The following is a 19,511-nucleotide window of genomic DNA, read 5'->3' on the forward strand; positions in this document are numbered from 1 at the left end:
GTGAGTTCTAAGAGCAGATCTATGAAAGGCAAAAATGGGGAAATATCCTTTGATGGTGTTGCGAGAGGTGAGGAGGAAAGGAATGCTCGCTCCGGGCTGGGCAGTGGGTTCATCTCCCATCCTGCCTGGGGGGGTTGCGGGTCCCTCTGTCACCGATGCTCAGGATGCAGCACTTGGCTGAGATGCAGGGATGGCTCAGGGAGGGAAACCCAAAACTGTGGTGAAAGGAAAGGGGAAAGGAAAGGACTGGATTTTCTAGCCCATGCAAACACCCAGGATGTGCTGCTGGTCCACGCTGCTGAGGGTGGGGAAGGACTCGGTTTGGGATGTCCCCACAGTGGGTGTCCCCGGGACAGGAGCAGAGATGCCCTCTGGGACTGGGAGCAATGCACCCACCGTGCTGTGTCCTGCAGTGCCTGGCAGGACTGTGGGGCTCTGGGCAGCCACATTCCAGCAGCAGGGATGTGCTGCTTTCCAATGCATTTGGGGAGCAAAAGCAGAGCTGCCACCAAAAAGGGGCACGTTTTTCGCAGCCCCCAGGGGACAGCCAGGCCCAGTGGCCATTTGGGGACGTCCAGGCATGCCCTGCCCTCCCTGCTGCCGAGCCAGCAAGTGTGACAAGCTCTGACATCACAGCTGGGAAAATAACATGTTATTTTCCCAGCTTGAATGTGACTTTCCCTGCTATTACTGGCAGCGACCATCTTTGGAGGAGAAAGCAGCGGAGGGCTGTCAGGAGAGGGGAGAGAAATGGTTTTCTGGGCTGGTGGAGCCCGTGGGCTGCAGGGAAGGGGGGAGGCTGTGCAGGGGTGCCCCATTCCCTACATCCCGTTACTTCTGGCAGCAAGTCCATGCTGAAGGGGCAGGTGCATGTGGGGGTCCTGTGGGTTGTGGTGACCAGCCACCCCAGTGTGGTGCTCAGTGTTGCACCAGCTTTATTCCTCCCACACCAGCCCTCTCCCAAATGGGGAAAAGGGCCTGGAACCTCATCAAGAACCATCTCCTGGTGGCATCATCCACAAAAAGATGGGAACAGAGCAGCTTCTGTCCTGCATGCCAGGGACAGATGCTGTGCTGGCCTGTGGGACAACGTTGTAGCCCTGTGAGCTGTGAGCATTCCCTCCTGTGCCCATTCTTGTCCATGGCAGAGTTCTCCACTGAAAAACTGGAGTTTGAAAGGATTCAGTGCAATGAGGAGTTGATTTTTTTTTGGGAGGGAAAAAACCTCAAACAAAACAGCAACAACAACAAAAAAAGTTTCAGCAGCAGTTTCTTGTGCCCCAAACCTTGAGAAATGCTGGATGTTCTCTGGGAGGGCTCAGCTGGGCCACCTCTCCCCTGGGTGCTTAAATCATCAGCTGGAAACAGCCATTTAACTCCCAGGTCTTGAATATCCTCCAGTATTCCAGTGCCACAGTCCTTTGGAGCCCAGATCCAAGGATGCTCTTGCTGCACCTGCTGGGGTGTCCAGTGAAGTTTTTGGCTGAGGGTAGAGGATGTTGTGTGCCATGGCAGCTCCAGCTCCTCAGGAAGCACAGGGCTGCTCTCTGAGGCTGTGGTGGATGTGGCTGTGGTCAGCCTTGGAGGAGCAGCATGTGGTGGCTTCCAGCTGGTGCTTCCAACTGGGTTGCAAGTGGATCATGTGGGTGAGGCAGAGCTCAGTGTATTCAAAAAGCCAAGTCCAACCCAGTGTGAGTCTTGCAGAAGGAAAAATCCTCCCAAAAATCATGGAGTTACAGGACAGATGAGACCCACCAAGTGCCTGCCCTTCCCCTTGGTACAGCACCAGGGACTGCAATGATAGGATGCCGTGAACCACACACCACGTGTTTAATTAGTTTACTACTTTAATTGCTATCAACCTTTCCAGTTCCCATGATTTGGTGGTTTCTCACTGTCCCCTTTGCAGTTTCCCACAGTCCTTCCACCCACCCCTTGTGTGTCTCAGGAAGGTATTCCAGGGGCTGGAACTGCCTGGAGGGAAAAGCAGTGGGCGACTGGCACAGTGTGAGCAGCTCCTGAACCACCTGGAACACCCCAGCAGAGGCATTTTGGGCTTTCACAGTGACATTTCTGCAATGCCCACCTGGCTGTGTAAGGGCCGTGAACATGGGCTGGGGGCTCCCCATTCCTGGGGCAGAGCTGCCCTGGGAAGAGCCTGGAGGGACCCTGGGAACAGACTTCGAAGCTCTTCTGCGCGTTCCCCCACACATCATCCAAGCTCCAGGCAGCCCCTTGGTTCCCTGGGTCTGGGGGTCCTGAGGATGCCCTTGGGAGGCTGCACCCCCTCTTTGCACAGCAGGCCATGCCTTGGGGCCGCTCTGCCACTCTCCCAGGCTCTGGGGAAGGGCTTGTCCGGGGTCACCGCAATCGATATCTCATCTGCAGGCTCTCCTAGCGGAAGTGATGGTATATTGGAACATGGTAATGGGTCTTGTCTAGTGGAAAAGGCTAATCTTCCCCAGCTGTACAGGATCTCCGCAGGTGTCCTCCGGCTCTCCCCGCTGCCACCAGCCCTGCAGCCAGCCCAGGAGCACATGCTCTTCTTTAAAGCTGCAGCAGTCCAATTTACTGCTGTCCCAGGGAGGGAGAGTTGCCTCCAGCCTGGCCCTGTGGGGTATGGAGCCATGTCCAGGCTTCCCAGGACCCCAGGTGGCACCACACAGCACAGATGGCACCACACAGCTCACGTTTTCTGGCTCAGAGAAGGTGATGTGTCCTCCAGAGGTGGCATTTCCCCAGGGAGAGGAGGAGGAGGATGTGGGGATGATGCCAGGAGGGATGTGGACCCCCAAAGTGCCACCTGCAAGCGTGGGTGGGAAGCAGGCACATGTCCCAGGGAAAAGCAGGGGTGACAGCTCCTTGCTGTTAATTTGGCTCCTGTGGCAATGCTTTTGCTGCCTGGTGGGGCTCCCTACCTGGAACTTGTCCTGTTTTGCCCATCCCTAGGGATTGCTAGCAGAGCCAGGTCTCCCATTCCCCTGCCCAGCTGTCTGTCACACCCAGATGGGCTCTGGGCCCAGGTGGTCCTGTTTTTTTAAGCTGCCCAGCCAGCTCTGGCTGCTGCATCCCTATGGCAAAATCAATGTTCCCATTTATCTGGAGGTGGAGGTAGATGTAATTGCCTGGTTTAAGGTTTAATATGCACATGGATTTTAGTGTGGATTGCCAAGAACAACTCAGAACAGTGCATATGTTTGGGCAACCCAGGGGCTCAGATGTGGCCAGGGTGTGTGCAGCCCCCAGATGTGGGCTGCACCTGGAGGGGCCCATCAGAGGCTGAGTCACCATCAGATTGCACAAGAGTCAAGCCAAAGATTGTGCTAACCTTGTTTGGGGCAGGGATTTTTCCTGCAAAAGATAGTAAGAATAGATGGGTCTTCAAAGAAAATTTCCAGAGGGACAAAGCCGCTGTGGGGCTGCTGGGTTTTTGCTTAAACTTTATTTTGTTGGGCAAAGAAATGCATCACTGGGTCCATGAAAGGAAAAGGAATGATGCTTTGCAGGAAGGAAGCAGGGAGGTCTTGTGTCCTGTGGTCCCCCTCACATCCCTTCCTGGGGTCCCATCTCCCACCTGTGGGGTGTGTAGGAGGGGACCCCAGCCCACCTTTCCCAGAGGCAGGACAGAAACTCCTCTTTTGCTACCCAGTATCATGTCATTTTGTGCAGGTGGTTGTCCCTGGGCCAGGGCACCAAGGACATTGTCCCCTCAGCAGAGACACTGGTAGCAATGGTGCACCCACAGGAAAACCTCAGGGTTTCCCATAATGAGCACTTGGTTCCCATTTTCCTCTGGACATGTGGCTCCAAGCAGCTCCTGGGAGCGGGGAAGGTGCCCTGGGCCCTGCACATGGGTCAGAGGGCTGCGGCACAGCACGGTTATTAAATGTTCCCAATCTTTCCAAAGGGAAAGCCATCCCCCCGGTGAGGTTGGGAGTCGCCGGTCGTGAGCTTCCCAGGCAAGGGGGGAGATGGTCGCCTTTGTAAACCCCTTAACAAGGTGGCTTTGTCTCCTCGTTTAACAAGAAGCTCCCTTGCTTCTTCCCCGGGAGTTTCCCAACGCCGGGTCCCTGAAAGCCAGCTTTATGCTCCGGCCGGGGACGCGCTGCCGTGGGGCCGGCGGGGATCAGAGGGACACAGGGGCCCTTCTGCACGCCCCTGACAAAGGCTGCCCCGGGGGGACAGAGCGTCAAAGCTCAGCCGGCTCAGGGGGGGACAAGGGACCCACAGAGGAGGCTGCGGTGTGAGCCCACCGTCCATCTGGTCACTCGATCGCGGCGGGCAGCGACCCAGCGATGCTCAGGGAGGGCCAGGGGGGTCCTTCTGGTCTGTGTCCCCTGGAGAGGGGGAAGGGGGAGTGGCTGGGAAGGGACAGGTAGGTTTTGTTGGCCGCAGGTAACCGGATCCACAGCCGTTGGTGCCTTCCTGCCCTCTCCTCTGGCTTCGGTGGGGGGTGAGATGGGAGGTGGGAGAGAGGAGTTGAGGGCTGGAAACTGAGACCTCCATTCAGAGGGGGTGCTTTCCCTCAGCTGGATGGAAATGGGTTTGGAGAAAGCCTTGGGGTGTCTCTGCTCTGGCACCCAACAACCCTCTGGGCTGGACCAAGGCACGTGCAGCAGTAGGAAGGGACCACTTGGGAGTGATCCTCAGCTATGAGGGGTATCCTGGTCATGGCAGAGGCATCTCCCATCCCCATGTCAGTGTCCAAGCTCCCCTCTGCTGACTCTTCATCCTTCCCCAGTGGCTCTGCTGGCCTCTGCTCAGTCTGGGAACTCTTGCCCTTCCCTTGTCCCACCAGTAAGAACCCTGTCTCGCCTCCCCCCTCCAGCCATCTGCCTCCGAGCCCCCCGCCCAGATTTACTGTCACGCGTTAAAGCCGTGGCTCAGCGCCGGGTCAGCGTGTCACGGCGGCCCCTCATCGATTTGTTTTACCTCCCCTTGGCTAAAGCACTTTGGCCCTGGCCCCTTCAGTGGCGTAAGGGGTTTCCCAAGGCCCTTGGTGCTCCCCTTGCCCGTCCTGATCCTGCAGAGCCAGACCCTGTGGGCGCAGGGCAGTGGGCGGCCAGCTGAGCCGCTGATCCCCTGACCCTCCCCGGGGCACCTAATGTGCCTCCCTGGTTTATCTGGATCAATATTTCTGCAGAAGCAATGAAGATCCCTCCAGGGAATTAAAGGATGGGCGGGTCCTGCCTGTTTGCACAGCCCCGTGGCTGGTTTAGTGCTTGGCCAGGCCATGTCCTTGCCAGGAGTTGGGAGGGGAGGAAGACCCCATATCAGTGGGGAATGCCAGCTCGGAATGGGGGTGTCTGGGGTCTCCTCCTTGCAGTGTGTGAGTCTCAGGCTCTGCACTGGGGTGCAATGACTGGGATATCTTTGGGTCCAACACCTGAGGAGCTGGGATGGCTTCAGCCTTCAAGCAACAGGCATGGGGCTGCTTTGGTGGGGTTTGCTTCTGACTCCCAGCATTTAGGCCTGGGTGAGGGGTTCTGAACTGTTTTATTTGGTGTGGGGTGTGTTTTCATAGGAGCCTGGAAAAAACAACAAAGAATGAACATCAACTTAATAAGCCCAAGTAGTGAGAGACCTCTCTGGTACAACACTCTCCAGCCCTTCTCGACACATGCTGAGGGATGCCCAAGGCACGAGGGCTCTCGCTTTCATGGCTTGGCTAAGGGAATCAAGGAAAGGAACACGTGGACAAGCCTCCAGTGCCACCACACAGGCTGCATCACCCCTGCTGAAGGCACCATGCCTCCAAAATAACCCCTCCTGTCCCACAGCATCACCCCCAGCCCCTCCAACACTGCGCCCGCAGGTCCCTGCGCCGGTGGCCAGGGCAGATGCCCGTCAGCATGGGCAGCCCGAGGAGAAAGCTGAGGCTCTTGGCAACTCTGCCTTTGCTTTCAGCCTCGCCCTCTCGCTATTTATCGGTGACTTTTGTCCTTGGCCAGCTTAGCGGCTGAAAGGGGCTGTATTATATCACATGTAGGCAGCTCCTGGGGGGAGAGGGCCGCGCTTTCTGCGGGAACAAAGCGCGGGTTGGCTAATTCCCCTCTCCTCCCGCGGCACCCGGGTCCCATCTGGTTGACACAGTTTGCTCCAGTGTCTCCAGCTATTAAGCCCCCACTTGCCTGCTTGAATCGCTGCCGCTCCCCCCGCCCCTGTACCCTCGGCCCCTTATTCTTGCTTTATTTTTCATTTTCCCTAAAGCCAGGCAGAACTTGCTCCGTGGAGTGATGTCAGATGTGTGCGAAGCAGACCAATAAAACCTAATGCATCCCCCTCTTTGTCTGCCGGCCTCTCCAGCGCCTCACATTTTCCACTCAGAAAGCCACTTAAAACACATCAGCAACAATCCCTCACAAAACAGCCACTTGTTGGCTAATTGTGCCGAGGACCCGCGCGCGCCGCATTGCGCTTCCCTGCCGAGGAGGGTCTAACGCTGCCACGGCTCCCCAGCGACCAGAGGGTGATGGGAACCCTCACCATCCACCAGGATCGGCCCCAGGGGGGTCTCAACTGCTCTCCGGGGTGTGGTGGGGCAGGGATGCGGGATGAGGATGTTTCTATCCACCACAGCCTTGGGTAGGTCTGGATTGGGTGGAGAGGATGCTCACAGAGCCAGGAGTGGGGATCTGCTCAGGCCCCACTTTGCAGCAGGATGGATGAGCAGATGGACCCAGCAGAGCTGCCTGGAGCTCTCTGTCCTACCTGCTAATTCCTTCTGAGGAAGGAAAGCAGGCAGGCAGCTGCCTTGGGGTGGGAGCTCAGGGTGGGAATGAGATGTGTGCTGGGACCCCACCAGGCTCGGTGGCTGCAATCCTGGGGTGATGGCTCTGTGCCTGAAGGCTGGGAAGGGCTGGCTGCTCCGTGCCAATGGGAGAGAGTTCCCTTGCAGCTTAGAAGGATGCCAATGGGTTTCACTAGAGGGGATGGAGACTCAGGTGCCCATGGAAGGCAGATAGTGCGCAAGTGAGAGATGCTTCATGCTGTGAAGGGGGCAGAGGTGCTTGGACCTTTGCCTAATGGAGAAGCATCCAAAAGTCCCTCACCAGGAGGGCTTTGGGCCCTTTGGGACGTGGGAGAAGAGATCAGAAGGTGGGTAATCTCCCCCTTTGCATCCCAGGGGCAAGAGCATCCCTCTGCTCACCCTTCTGCTCAGAGGGTCCTCCAGCACATCCAGCCTTCCCCCCCAGGACACAGACTGGTGCATGGAGTAGCTGTGTTTATTTTTCTGCAGAAAATCTCCGTCAGCTTTTCCTGCTGCCACCCTCGGCTTCCTGGGGAACAGGACCGGAGCTGTGCATAGTCTCTGCAGCCTTGTCGGGGGAGGGGGGGAGCTGTCACACCTTTTAGCTTAAAACTGCCTAATCACACCCTTGTTTGGGGCTAATTTGAGGCAGGCAAGGAGGTTCAGTGCCAGAACCGGCAGCCAGTGGTAGCGGGAGGCTCTCAGTGGGTCCTGTGCTGGGCAGGCAGCCCAGAGCCCTCCTGGCAGGCACCGTGCTGCCAAGCACACCTGCCTGCACTCACCTGCCCACACTCACCTGCCCAGTTCATTGTCACAGGGGCAGAGCAGGGTCCCAGAGACCCACAGGAGCCATGCTGCTGCCTGCTCAGGCTCAGTGACCAGGCTGGACCCCTGCCACGCTGCCCCAGACATCAGCAGCCAAGTGAATTGGAGGGAGCTGCAGGCAGCTGCCTGCCATTCCCAGTGCCTTGTGTAGCTGCCAGACCTGGACACTGCTGTGGGATGATGGGGCACCCCACGGGCAGGTCGGACCCTGCACCAGCCACACACCTGGGCAGCGAGAGGGTGCCGGGGGAAGAAGGGGTTAAGCTGAGCCAGTGCAGGCAGAAATCAGAGGATTACAGGTTTGTTGCCGGACTGTCCCATCTGTCACCAGCACAAAGACGAGCCCTGTCTCAGGGTGGGCTGTCAGCGAAGAGCCCACCACTACATTAGGACTCCATTAGGGGAGACTGGCGGTGGGAAATGGCAGCTGTCAGGGCACTATCATTTCTCCTGTAATTCCTCCCGTTCCTTTCTCAACTGCACTTAAATAGCAGGTCTACCCACTGGGCCAATTTTGCATTTTCTTCCTCCTGCTGCTCCTCTTCTTTCTTTAAAGCTGCAGCTCGCTGGGCCCCTTCCCTGAAGCCTGCCAGTGCCAGTGCTGCCTGTGCCTGCCTGTGGCATCTCCACAGGGAGAAGGGCTCTGGAGTGTTGGCAGCACCTTGGTTATGGAGCCACAGTGATGCCAATCTCGTCTGCAATGGCACCACTGGGCTCTGTCATGGGACTCGCTGGCTCCAGACCTTGGCACAGGGAAGGGGGAGATGGATCACAACCTCCAAGGACAGGCAGTGTCCTTCTCATGTCCCATCAACTGGGACTATCTCTGAGCTGGTGAATGTTTCCTGGTCTGCCCTAAAGCCAGGCTGCCCGTGCAGGGCTGGCCTTGCTCTGGGAAGTGGGGTGGGCAGGACAGCAGTTGGTTAATGGGGCTGGGGACCGTGTCCAGTGGCTGTGGACTGTGCTGGAGCAGGGTTTCTTCCTCCAGCCACCAAATCTGCAGAGCCTCCTGGGTAGCACTGCCTGGTACAGTCATGGCCACCTTAGCATGGGATGCTCCCCTGGCTCCACACAGTCTCAGATCTGACCTAGAGGTAAAACTACGGACAACCAGGTTTCCTGATGGGACAGGATCACCTGGAAACTCTCAGGACCTGCAGAGAGCATCAGCTCGAGGAGCAGCCTCAGGGAAGCAGCTCAGCATTCCCAAGAACCCCTGGATCTTCCCCCACCCTGCCCTGCCCTTACCGAGTCTCCCACCGGACTCAGCGCTGCCGCAGCACCAGCACTCCCTGTGGAGCCTCCTTTTCCAGCAGGAGATCAAAACAAACACTTGTGTGGGGAAGTGCATTGCAGTGGTGCTCGAAATAAATAACTAATTTCTGCCTACATGATCTCAAGGAGCAGGAGAGGCGTGAATAGCAGGGCCCGGTGTCGGGCTGACTGGACTCCCCGGTGCGGTAATTCAGAGGATGACAAACATAAGCCAAAGAAAAATGTTGAAAAATGGGCACTTCCCGCAGCCCTGAGCAAAGGAGCTATTGCAGGGTTTGGAAATAACGAAGGCAAAAAGAGGGAGAGAGGGGAATTTTCTCATTGAGACCAACTGAAGTGCCAAACAAGCTGCTATTATGGTGGCTTTGAGAGGCACAGGGAGGGGGTGATGGGGAGGAGAGCAGGGGGAAGGAGAGGAGGAAGGTGGGGGAGAAGAGAGGGAGAGAGGGCTGGAGGAAGGGAGAAGAGTGGGGGATGTGGGGACGAAAGGGATGTGAGCAGCCAAAGGTGTGAGGTGACGCGAGGGAGACGGAGAGAGGACCAAGTTGTGTGATGGTGGCAAAGCCATCACGTGCCAGTGCCCCATCCCTCGTCCCAGGTCCCCTACATCTCCCTATCCATACCTCATCTCACTCCCAGCCACCTTCTACCCCCTGCAACCACCACCACCAAGAGGAAAAAAAAGAAAAAAGAAAAAAAAAGATGGAAAGAAGGAAAACAAAATATCTACAGTTGTCGAGACAAGGGGAGAAAAATAGAGGCAAACATCCATAATTTTCTCTGTGGGGCTTTGCAGTAATTGAGCCATTTGGATAAAAATAAAGGCAGCAGGCCCTTTAGGTAAGAGGAGCTTTTGCAATCCAAGAAGCCTGAATTATGTGTCTTGTATCACTTGAAACCCCCCACCACATCACCCCCCTCCGCCTCCCCCGTGCGACACCAAACCACTTTCCCTTTTCTTCTTCTTCTCCTTGTTTTTTTTTCCTCCCTCCTTTTTTAAGTACCCTGTCAAACGGCGTCCAAGGAGCGGAGAATTTCAGCTGTCACAACTAATTTCAGTGTGTGTGTGTGTGAAGGTGTGTGTGTGTCTCGGGCCGGGGGGGAGGCGGGTGATGGAGATGTAGAATCACTCCTTGCTTGCTTTTTTTTTCACCCCCTGTTTTTTTATTTCTCAAAAGGAAGATTTACATCAGAAATTTGTTTCTAGAAGTGTTTAAGGCCTGTAATTTCCTTCTTTTCGACTGCTGCCTGATGTCTTCTCCTCACAGGCTCCCTCCCAGCCATCCTTGCCCGTCCAGCACCGGGGCTGGTTGTCACCCTCCCAGCAGCCTCTATCCTAGTCCTGCCTGGCATTGAGTTTCCCCCATCTCTTTCTAGGGCTTGAGGCTGCCAAAATTCAGCTCTGAGTATGGCAGGGAATGTTCTAGCTCCTCCCTGCTGGGAGAAGCACTGGGGACTTTAGGATTCAGGCTTGGTCACCTCTGCAGCCACTTTGAGGTTGGCATTAGCCAGAGAGTCATGGAGTGAATCCTGCTGAGAACAGGGCACCCCTGAGAGCTGAGTGGGGCTGTAAGGGTGATCCCTCCACCCAGGACCTGCTTGGGTGAAAGGGGCAGCTGGGGAGAGGATGGTGCTGAACATGTTGGGTCTTGTCAGCCGGGGTTAGGAGGGGAAAAAGTCCCCAAATCCAGCAAAGTCTTTGTGCTTTCTTTTTGCAAGAGAGGAAGAAGCAAAGCTCGAGGCATGGCTGAAGAAGTTGCCTCTGCCATGGCTGGAAGATGCTGGAATGGCTGAGGTGATACAGGTAATTTTAGGCCAGACTGGATGGAGCTCTGAGCAACCTGGTCTAGTGGAAGGTGTCCCTGTCCAAGGCAGAGAGGTTGAATCAAGGTTGGAATAAGATCTTTGAGGTCCCTCCCAACCCAAACCAGTCTGTGATTCTATGATTCTATGGTTAAAATCCTTCCCCCATGGTCTGTGTCCCTTTCTCCTAAAATAAATGGGCTTTTTGCTTAAGAAAATGATCCCAAATTCAGAAAGGAGGAAAGGCTGGAGATCAGCCAGTGCAACGGAGGTGACTGGCAGCAGACTGTGCATCCCAGTGAAGAAGCATGTTCCCTGCTCTTGGAAAGCCACCAGATAATTCCATCAGCCTCAGCAATTCCTGCCTACTTGTGTAGGCACAAATGAGATGCACGAAACTGGAAAGAACAAGAACCAGCTGAGGAGGAAGCAGAGCTATGTGGAACATCACTTGGGTTTTGAATTTCATATTCAGGGCTTTGGGAAATGGGGTCTGGCATCAGGGAACCTTGGACTATTCTAGGTTCAGTGTGTAAACCAGACCAGGAGCTGGCTGCAGACTGGAATCGGGGAGGTATAATTCAAAAAGGACACCTCCAAAAAGCAGCAGGAAGGGCTGCGCAGGGTCCTGCTCAAGGAACAAGCTTTGCATGTTTTTTGCATTAATCCTGGACTAACTGGTCCTTGCATCATCCTGGAGTCTCCTGCTGCTCTGCTGCAGTGGGAGGGATATGACTGGGCGCTGAACCAGACCTGGGGGCTCCATGGGGATGCACGGGCACCTCTGGGAGCTCCAGTGCTTGGCAGAGCTCCCCAGAGCACACGGACACTCCATGTCCAGGAGCTTTGTGAAAAGTGTCACCGATACTATGGCAGTGCCCAGCCACAGCCCTGTGGGTCAGGAACACAGTCCTCAAACACATGGGCCAAGCCAGGCAGGGAACAGACGCTGTGGGTGATGTGTTTCCATGGAGGGGTTAAAGGGTGGCTCTGGTGGGGCAGCTCTGCAACACCACAGCCGGGAAGGAAGGGGTGGCACAGCCTGGCATGGGATGGCACAGGCACGGAGGGACAGGATGGCACAGGCGGGACAGGGTCATAAGAGCAGGTGGAGGAATGGGATAGAACAGGCAGGAATGGGTTGGACCAGGCAGGGATGGGGTGGAATGGGCAGGGATGGGACGGAAGGGGCAGGTACAGGATGGAACGGGCAGGAATGGGATGGCAGTAATAGGGATGGGATGGAACGGGCAGCGATGAGATGGAACGGGCAGGAATGGGATATTACAAGTAGGGACGGGATGGAACAGGCAGGAATGGGTTGGAAGAGGCAGGAGTGGGTTGGAGCAGGCAAGGACGGGATGTTACGGGCAGGGATGGGATGGAATGGGCAGGGGTGGGATGGCACAGACAGCAATGGGATGGAAGGGGCAGGGATGGGATGACAGGAGCAGGGACAAGAGCACGGGTGTCCCCGCCCGTCCCGCCGGGGGTTCCCCTGCTCTCCCCCGAGGGGGGTCCTCTGGGGGGGTCCCGCAGGGGGCGTGCCCTGCGCTGGCCCCGCCCCTCTCCCCCCACCCAATCCCCTCCCCGCCTGGTCCCAGCGGCCCCGCCCTTCCCCGCGCGCCCCCTCGACGCCCCGCCCCCTCAGGACACTTCCGGCGGAAGCGGGGGGCTCCTTCCCTTTCCGGGCGCGGGCCCGGGCGGAGCGGGCGCGGGCCATGGCGGACCTGGCGCAGGGGCAGGGACAGAGCGCGGCCCCCGTGGGCATCAAGCCCGAGGGCTTCGTGGACGCCCTGCACCGCGTCCGGCAGGTGAGGCGCCGGCCGGCGGGCCGGGGGCGCGCGGGAGCGGGAGGTGGCGGCGGCGGCGGGGGCGCCGCTAGGCCGCGGGGCTGAGGAAGGGCCGCGCTGCCCCCTCTGTGCCCCCGGGGATGTGCGGGAGGGGGGCGGCCCGCGGCCGTCTGGCTCTGGGCGGTGGGGGGGGTGGGCTGGTGTTAATGTGGGTTTTAAGCCGGGCCTTGTGCGGGAGGCTGAGCGATGGATCGGTCGGAGAAGGGAACGGAGTGGGGCAAGGGTCCGGAGCACCAGGAGCGGCTGAGGGAGCTGGGGGGGCTCAGCCTGGAGAAAAGGAGGCTCGGAAAGATCTTCTGGCTCTCTGCAACTCCCTGACAGGAGGGGGAAGCCGGGGGGGCGTCGAGCTCTGCTCCCAGGGAACAAGGGACAGGAGGAGACGACATGGCCTCAGGCTGTGCCAGAGGGGGTTAGGTTGGATATTAGGAGGAATTTCTTCCCAGAAAGGGCGATAAGGTATGGGAACAAGCTGCCCACGGAGGCAGTCGAGTCCCCATCACTGGAGGTGTTTAGGGAAAGACTGGGCTTGGCACTCAGTGCTCTGCTTTAGTTGACAAGGTGGTGATCGGTCACAGGTTGGAATTGGTGATCGGTCACAGGTTGGAATTGGTGATCTCAGAGGTCTTTTCCAAACTGATTGATTCTGTGATTCTGTGAATACAAACCTTAGCACTGCAGGAGCTTCACATTCCCTCCAGGGAGGGAGGGAGGTGCTCCCCAGAGGAACCTCCGAGCTTACATGGTGCTAAAATGGAAAGTTTCAGTAGAAGTGCCCAGAGCTTCAGGAACCAGTGCCCTTGTCTTCAGCACAGGATATTCCAGGTGTTTGTGTGCTCCTTGATTTGTGGGAAGTGCCTCCAGGACAAGGAGCTGCTGCTCACAGGGCAGATGTTGTGGTTGTTCATCACATCTCCTGTCCCCTGTCTGTCCCAGGTGTTTGTCCCACCTCTGAACAGGTTGTGCTTTACTTAGTGACTGCACCACAACAAGATGTAACACCAGGACCACAGCCCAGCTGGTGCTCAAAGACCCTGACTTTATTCTCTCCAGGTGGGAGAAATCTCCTTCTGTTGCCCAGACTCCCTGTGATTTCACTGAGAAACCTCTGAAGAAGCCAAGCTGGGCCCTGAGACCTCTCAGATGCTCTCTCTGATGGGACTGAAGTGCTTTGCCCTGGCTCTCAGCTCACCTGTGAATCAGTGTGGCAGCCACTCTGTGTTGTAGATCAACACCCTGCACCTTTCCAGGGACACCACGAGCTGCTCTGCTCTTGGGTCTCTGTTTTCTTTCTCAGCACAAGCAGGTGAGGTCTGAGCTGCTTCCCTGGTGAGGTCATGTGTCACTTCTTTCACTGACAAAGCCCCCTGGCCTCGATGTCTGAACACCCAGGATGCCTGCCTGATGCAGTTAAATTGAGGGGTGTTGCACTCTGCTTGTCTTGACCTGGTTGTCTGTTACTGGAGGCCTCTCGTTGCAAAAACATCTTTTTGAATATCTGGTAATATTACCACCTGCTAGCAGCTGAATAACTCTTTTGTGTAAAAGAAAATAATTATTTGCTGGTACATTGCAGCTTGTTGGAGTTATTTTGTGAGCATGTTTCAAGTCCAGAGGAGGGACATGAAGTTGATAATGGGGTTGGAGCACTTCCCCTACAAAGACAGGCTGAGAGAGCTGGGGCTGTTCAGCTTGGAGAAGAAAAGGTTGTGTGGAGACCTCACAGAACCTTCCAGTGTCTGAAGGGGCTACAGGGAAGGTGGAGAGGGGTTCTTCATCAGGAACTGGAGTGGTAGGACAAGAGGGAATGGGTATAAATTGAAAGAGGGGAAATCTAGGTTAGATATTGGGAAGGAATTCTTCCCTGCGAGGCCCTGGCACAGGTTGCCCAGAGAAGCTGTGGCTGCCCCATCCCTGGAAATGTTCAAGGCTGGGTTGGACGGGCCTTGGAGCAACCTGGTGTTGGGCTAAAACACAAAATGGCAAATTGATCTAAATTTGTGTTGCCTGGGTGCTGTGGTTGTGTTTGTGGGGTGAATCTGTGAGCCCCCAACAACCCACTTGTGAAGGAAATGGAGCAATAAATACTTCTATGCCCCAGCTGTGGTCACTTACTTGATTTTGTTGTTCTTAAGTTCATTATACTTGCTCTGATTACACTGCATGTGCTGGGTTTCCATGAGTTAGTCTGAACTGGAAGATTTCAGCAGCGACCTTCCTGCTGCTTTTTTGCTCTGGAAATGAGTGTGTTGGGAAATGTGGGCTCTGCACGTGTTTGTGGGAGCACAGTGTCCTAAATTTTTGTGCAGTGAGTTGTTTGCTGACTGTTGAACGTGATTTTTTCCATTGCTGTTTGTGGGATGAAAAGAGCTGTTGGAGTGCTAAAATATTTCCCTCTGTCTGCAAAAGTACTTGATTTAATCTAGTTTTGTAGAGGGTTTGTAAGGGAGCAGGTGGTCTTGTCCTGCACAGAACTAAATTATCACTAGTGACTTGTTGCCAAAAGTCAGTGAGGGTGGCCTTAATTGCTCAGGGGATGGATATTTCCCTCACCACCCAAGCAATCTGTGATGGAACTTCCTGGCTGAGAATCAGCTGGGATGTAGAGGCAGTTACATTTACACATTTACACCTAAGACTTCTGTGGAGGTGCTGGCAGAGCTTTCACCAGGGGTGTTTAATGCTGTATTTGCCTAAGCTGTGCTGATCTGGTGTGTAGATCTCAGCTTTTGTGCTGGTTTTGGCCTTTGCAGAGTATTCCTTTTGCTTGAGGGGGATGAGGGAGCAGAGCAAAAAAAACTTCAGTCATAGTTCTTGTCTCATGGGTTGGTAAATCATCCCCGGCTTGATGTTTGAGTTGTTCAGGGTTTAATGTCACACATAAAAGTAGTAATCAAATTTACTAAATTCAGTTTTTGTGAGAGCCATAACACTGTAATCAGGCTGTGTAATACAATGCTTGGTTATGAATAACTAAACTATTCGGAACAAGGAAGACTTTCCTGATCCAATGAAAGCAACTGCATTCCTCAGAGCTGCTGGGATGTGAGATGACATAAGAATAAGAAACCTGGAATACCTTTGAAAGAAATTATTTGTACATTGCTTTCAGTGTTTGTGCTGGACTTGCCTGGATTTTTGTGGATGCTGAAATATTTGAGATTTATGAATAATTACTTCTTTAAGGCAGTACTGGGGCTTTGAGATGGTCTGTCCTGCATCTTCTGCACCACACCTCAAGTGAGTGGATTAGTGGATCATAGGTGGGGACTGATCTGCCTGGCTGCTCCCAGGCAGGGTGGCTTTTCTTCTGTGGCATTTTAGGGTGGGAGAGAGAGAGAGAGAGAGAGAGAGAGAGAGAGAGAGAGAGAGAGAGAGAGAGAGAGAGAGAGGATTTTGCTCCCCTTTTGAGTAATAGGATCAGAACATAAGCAGAGCTGTTAATACTTTGGACTAAAATTAATTTCTCTTGGACTGGCCTTTTGTTCTTATTAACCAAAGAACATCTGGCTTGGTGCTCACCCTCTCCTGTTCTCCTTGGCAGCCCATTTCCAGTGCAACACTTGTGTTTGCAGCTCTTCCTTCACATGCTGGTTTTGTAACCTGCCAGATGTACTGTCTGAATCCCAATTTCTGGGAATGCTGGGAAGAGGAAAGGCTGAGGCTTGGTGAGCCTGTAGTGGGCCATTTGGGTACCTCAAAAGTGGGTGAACACCCTGAGACTTACTGAGAGTTAATGAGTTCTGTCTTTGAAATCCTTTTCTATATCAGGCTCAAACTTCTAATTTCTGTGGTGGAGGAGGGATCTTAGATGACCTATTCTTTACCCCCTTGCAGAGTCATTTTTCAGATCATCCTCAGATAGCTTTAGGGCTTTGCAATTGCTTTAGTATTTAATAAAACAACCTGTGACATGAAACTTCAGTGGTTGTGGAAGGTTTTGTTGCTTCCTCCAGAGCTCTGGAGACACCAACTCCAATACTGTGCTCAGCGAATGGGAGGAGCAGCACAAGTGCTAGAACAGTCTGAAGGGTCAGATGACAGGGCCTTATTGTTTTTTTTTTTATTCTGCTAATACCTAGAATTGGTGATTTTATCAGTTGCTGTTCTTTGCAGGGCAGCACCAAGAGGTTTTTCCTAGAAGCTGGACCCGTTCTCTTGAAAGCTGAATTCTGCAGATGTTTGTGTTTGAGCCCTGCTGTGCTTAGCAAAGAAGCTTCATATTTAAGTGGTTTTTTTATTACACCATTTTTAATGTCTGTTAAAGGTATAGAAGGATAGAAGTGCAAGGTATAGGAAAAAAATGTGTCCTTCACACAACTTTGTGGAATCATTGTGTTTTTCTTGGCTTTACCATTGCAGTTTGTAGCTCGGGTTTGTGCTGTGTCCTTTAAAGTCTTTGTTGGAGAGCTTGATTTTGGGGAATTTAGGTGCAGGAACAGTGATGCTTTTTTTCCAATGTATTTCAGAGCTTGGTAAAATGGATGTGTTGTGTTAAGGGCAGAAAAAACTCTTAAGAGAGACATACAGCAGGACAAAAGCAATGGCTAACAGCAGAACATTACTCAAGGTCATTTAGGCAGATAAGGGCCAGGTCTGCTTACTTTTGCCATATTCTGATTTTTGTGCCTGCCCCCTGCTGAACCTGTCATAAAGACTGAGCTTCCCATTTTAAGTTGAACATGAGAAGTTAAAATGTATTTTAACTGCCACATGTACTTTGAAAGCTCAAGCTCTTAATTTTGCAGGGTGTTTTTTTTCCTGCTGTAGTTGAGGTGACATGTTGTCTGCCTGTAATCCGGTGGCAGCTGGAAAGGCTTTAGAGATAAGGGTGCAAGTTTAAATAAAGGAGAGGGGAAAAAAAATACAGAGGAAAATATCCCAAAAGCTGATAATGTAAAAATTGCTTTGACACTCTTGCTTTGCCCTTTACTTGGAGGGTTCTGTGCCAGGGTGGTCGTGGTGTGCAAAGCATGAGTGGGGATTTGCAAAGCTTCCCTGCACTGGGAGCAGACAGCCTTGGTACCAAGGAGCTGTTCCTGCACACTCTTATACTTAGGCTGGCTTCCTCTCCTGGGCCAGCTTCCAGTGTCCAAGACAATTTTTTAATTTCCCTGGAGCATGTGGTGGGTGATTTCACCTCCAGACTATCACCCATGACTTACAGGTAACTACTGACAGAGAGAGAGTTTGTGAAGGGGATGTTGAAGTCAGATATCCCAAAACATGTCAGAGTATGTTATACCTGACGCTGTTCCTTTTGGTCTACGTTGTAAGTTAATAGGTGAAAGGTGCTAATAGATTGTTGTAAAATATATTTTAAAATTTCTGTTTCAGTGTTGAAGTAGTCAGAATGCATCTGTGGTCTTGGTACCTTCATTAAATCCTCCACATCCCAAATGTAAGGGGAAAGCATGTGGGCAAAGGGCTGGATCCATGGATGCAGTACAGCATTTAACAAAAAAGCAAGGCATCACCTGGCAGTCCCTCATGGAGTGGACAAGGTGTGGTAATGCTTTCAGAACCAGCTTTCTGGGGGCTGATTGGAGATGATGATGTACAAAACACTTGTCATCAAAGTTTCACTACAGGATCATTGTGCTGGTACTGGAGGAAGATTTTACTCTCTTTCTGGCATTTCTGACACGATGAAGTTGTTGACTTTCTGAAAGGAGACAGGACAGAATGGAATATGAGGAGAAAATGGTCCAAACTTGGAGCCCTTTTCATGCAAGGCATTGAACAAAATGTTTCCTATTCTCTCCCTAAAAGCAGTGCCCTCAATCTTTCAAGATTATTTCAAATAGCTTTTTTCGGTACCCTGTGGTTCTGAATCTTGGCCAGTTGTTTATTCCACTGCAGCAGAAGGTAGTGTCAACAACCAGAGTTACTGTAGATGTCTTTCTGTTGCAGTAACACAAAAATTTTAGAAACACCTTTAGATGTAATTTTTCATTTAAAACACACTGTGTAAAATGCTCTTTCATCTCTTCCTGTTGCTTATTCTCTGGTGAAATCCAGGTGTAATAGAGTGAGATCAGTCTCCTAGTAAAGATCCTATGCAGGTTTTCTTCTTGCTGTAAAAGGAAGCAAATGCTGTAGAATACACTGTGCTTTATATTTGTGCTGTAACTACTTTGTTCTGCACTTGCTTATTACAGCAAAGTACTTTATGTAGGCAAGAGGTGCCGTGGGATTGCAGTTGGCCTGTCCCTGGGAGGGGATGTTAACTTGGGTGCAGCACCCAGGGAATGCACCTGTATGTTTTTAGGGTGGGCTTACACCAGTTAGCTCAGAGAGCAGGTGGAAGAGCTCCCAAGTGTCACTAGAGATGAGCTTAACTTTTCATTTTTATGCAATGATGTTTAGGTGTGTACCTCACCTAGTTTATTTGCTTACCTAAGTCCCCTTACTGTGATACCTGACTGTCTCCTCTTTCCTGTAAATAAACTCCTTGCACCCTGGCTTGGCAGGGAGTGGCAGTTCCCCCTCTGGAAGGCTTGGAAGCAGAGACACAGGCAGCATTGCTCATGTTTGTGCTGTACTGACCACTCCAGGATATGGAAACTAATTCTGAGCTGATAGTTTGCCTACTGGCTTATTCCTCATCCAGCAAACAGAGTGATCCAGTCTCTCTGACAGGGAGTTCCCAAACCTGTGCTTGTGCTGTGTGTTTTCACATTCTCCCTCTGCTCCCCCATGGATGTGTGAGTGTGCATTTCTGGGTGTCTGGATCTGGACACAAGAGGAATTATGTGTCCTCCCACACAGCTGTGGCAGCTTGGCCAGGACAAAGTTGGTGAGCTAATTTGAACCCTCCTCTTTGCAAGATTCAGCTTGTCAGCTATCATCGAGCAAATAATTCTGAATATAATGTTCCAGGGAGCAAATGCCTGCTTGTGATCAGGAAGAGGAACTGGGTGAATGCGATCTTAATTAAGCAAATATTAAAAGCAAGCAGAATATTGTTTACTTTACAAAAGAAACACCTTGTTACAGAGCCACCT

At 53.1% G+C, this 19,511-nt stretch overlaps 1 protein-coding gene across 4 annotated transcripts in view; it reads left to right on the forward strand.

Moving 5' to 3' along the window:
* Window positions 1-12,354: 12,354 nt before the first annotated feature.
* FUBP3 (far upstream element binding protein 3) overlaps window positions 12,355-19,511 on the forward strand; it is a 39,110-nt gene continuing 31,953 nt past the window's right edge. For all 4 annotated transcript variants that reach the window (XM_027687642.1, XM_027687643.1, XM_027687644.1 and 1 more), the window contains exon 1: window positions 12,355-12,468. In XM_027687642.1, the coding sequence (XP_027543443.1) occupies window positions 12,376-12,468 (93 nt within the window). In that variant the 5' untranslated portion in view covers window positions 12,355-12,375. The remainder of the gene's footprint in view (window positions 12,469-19,511) is intronic.

Source organism: Neopelma chrysocephalum, unplaced genomic scaffold, assembly GCF_003984885.1.
Source record: "Neopelma chrysocephalum unplaced genomic scaffold, ASM398488v2 Primary Assembly neopelma1_74, whole genome shotgun sequence".
NCBI lineage: Eukaryota > Metazoa > Chordata > Aves > Passeriformes > Pipridae > Neopelma > Neopelma chrysocephalum.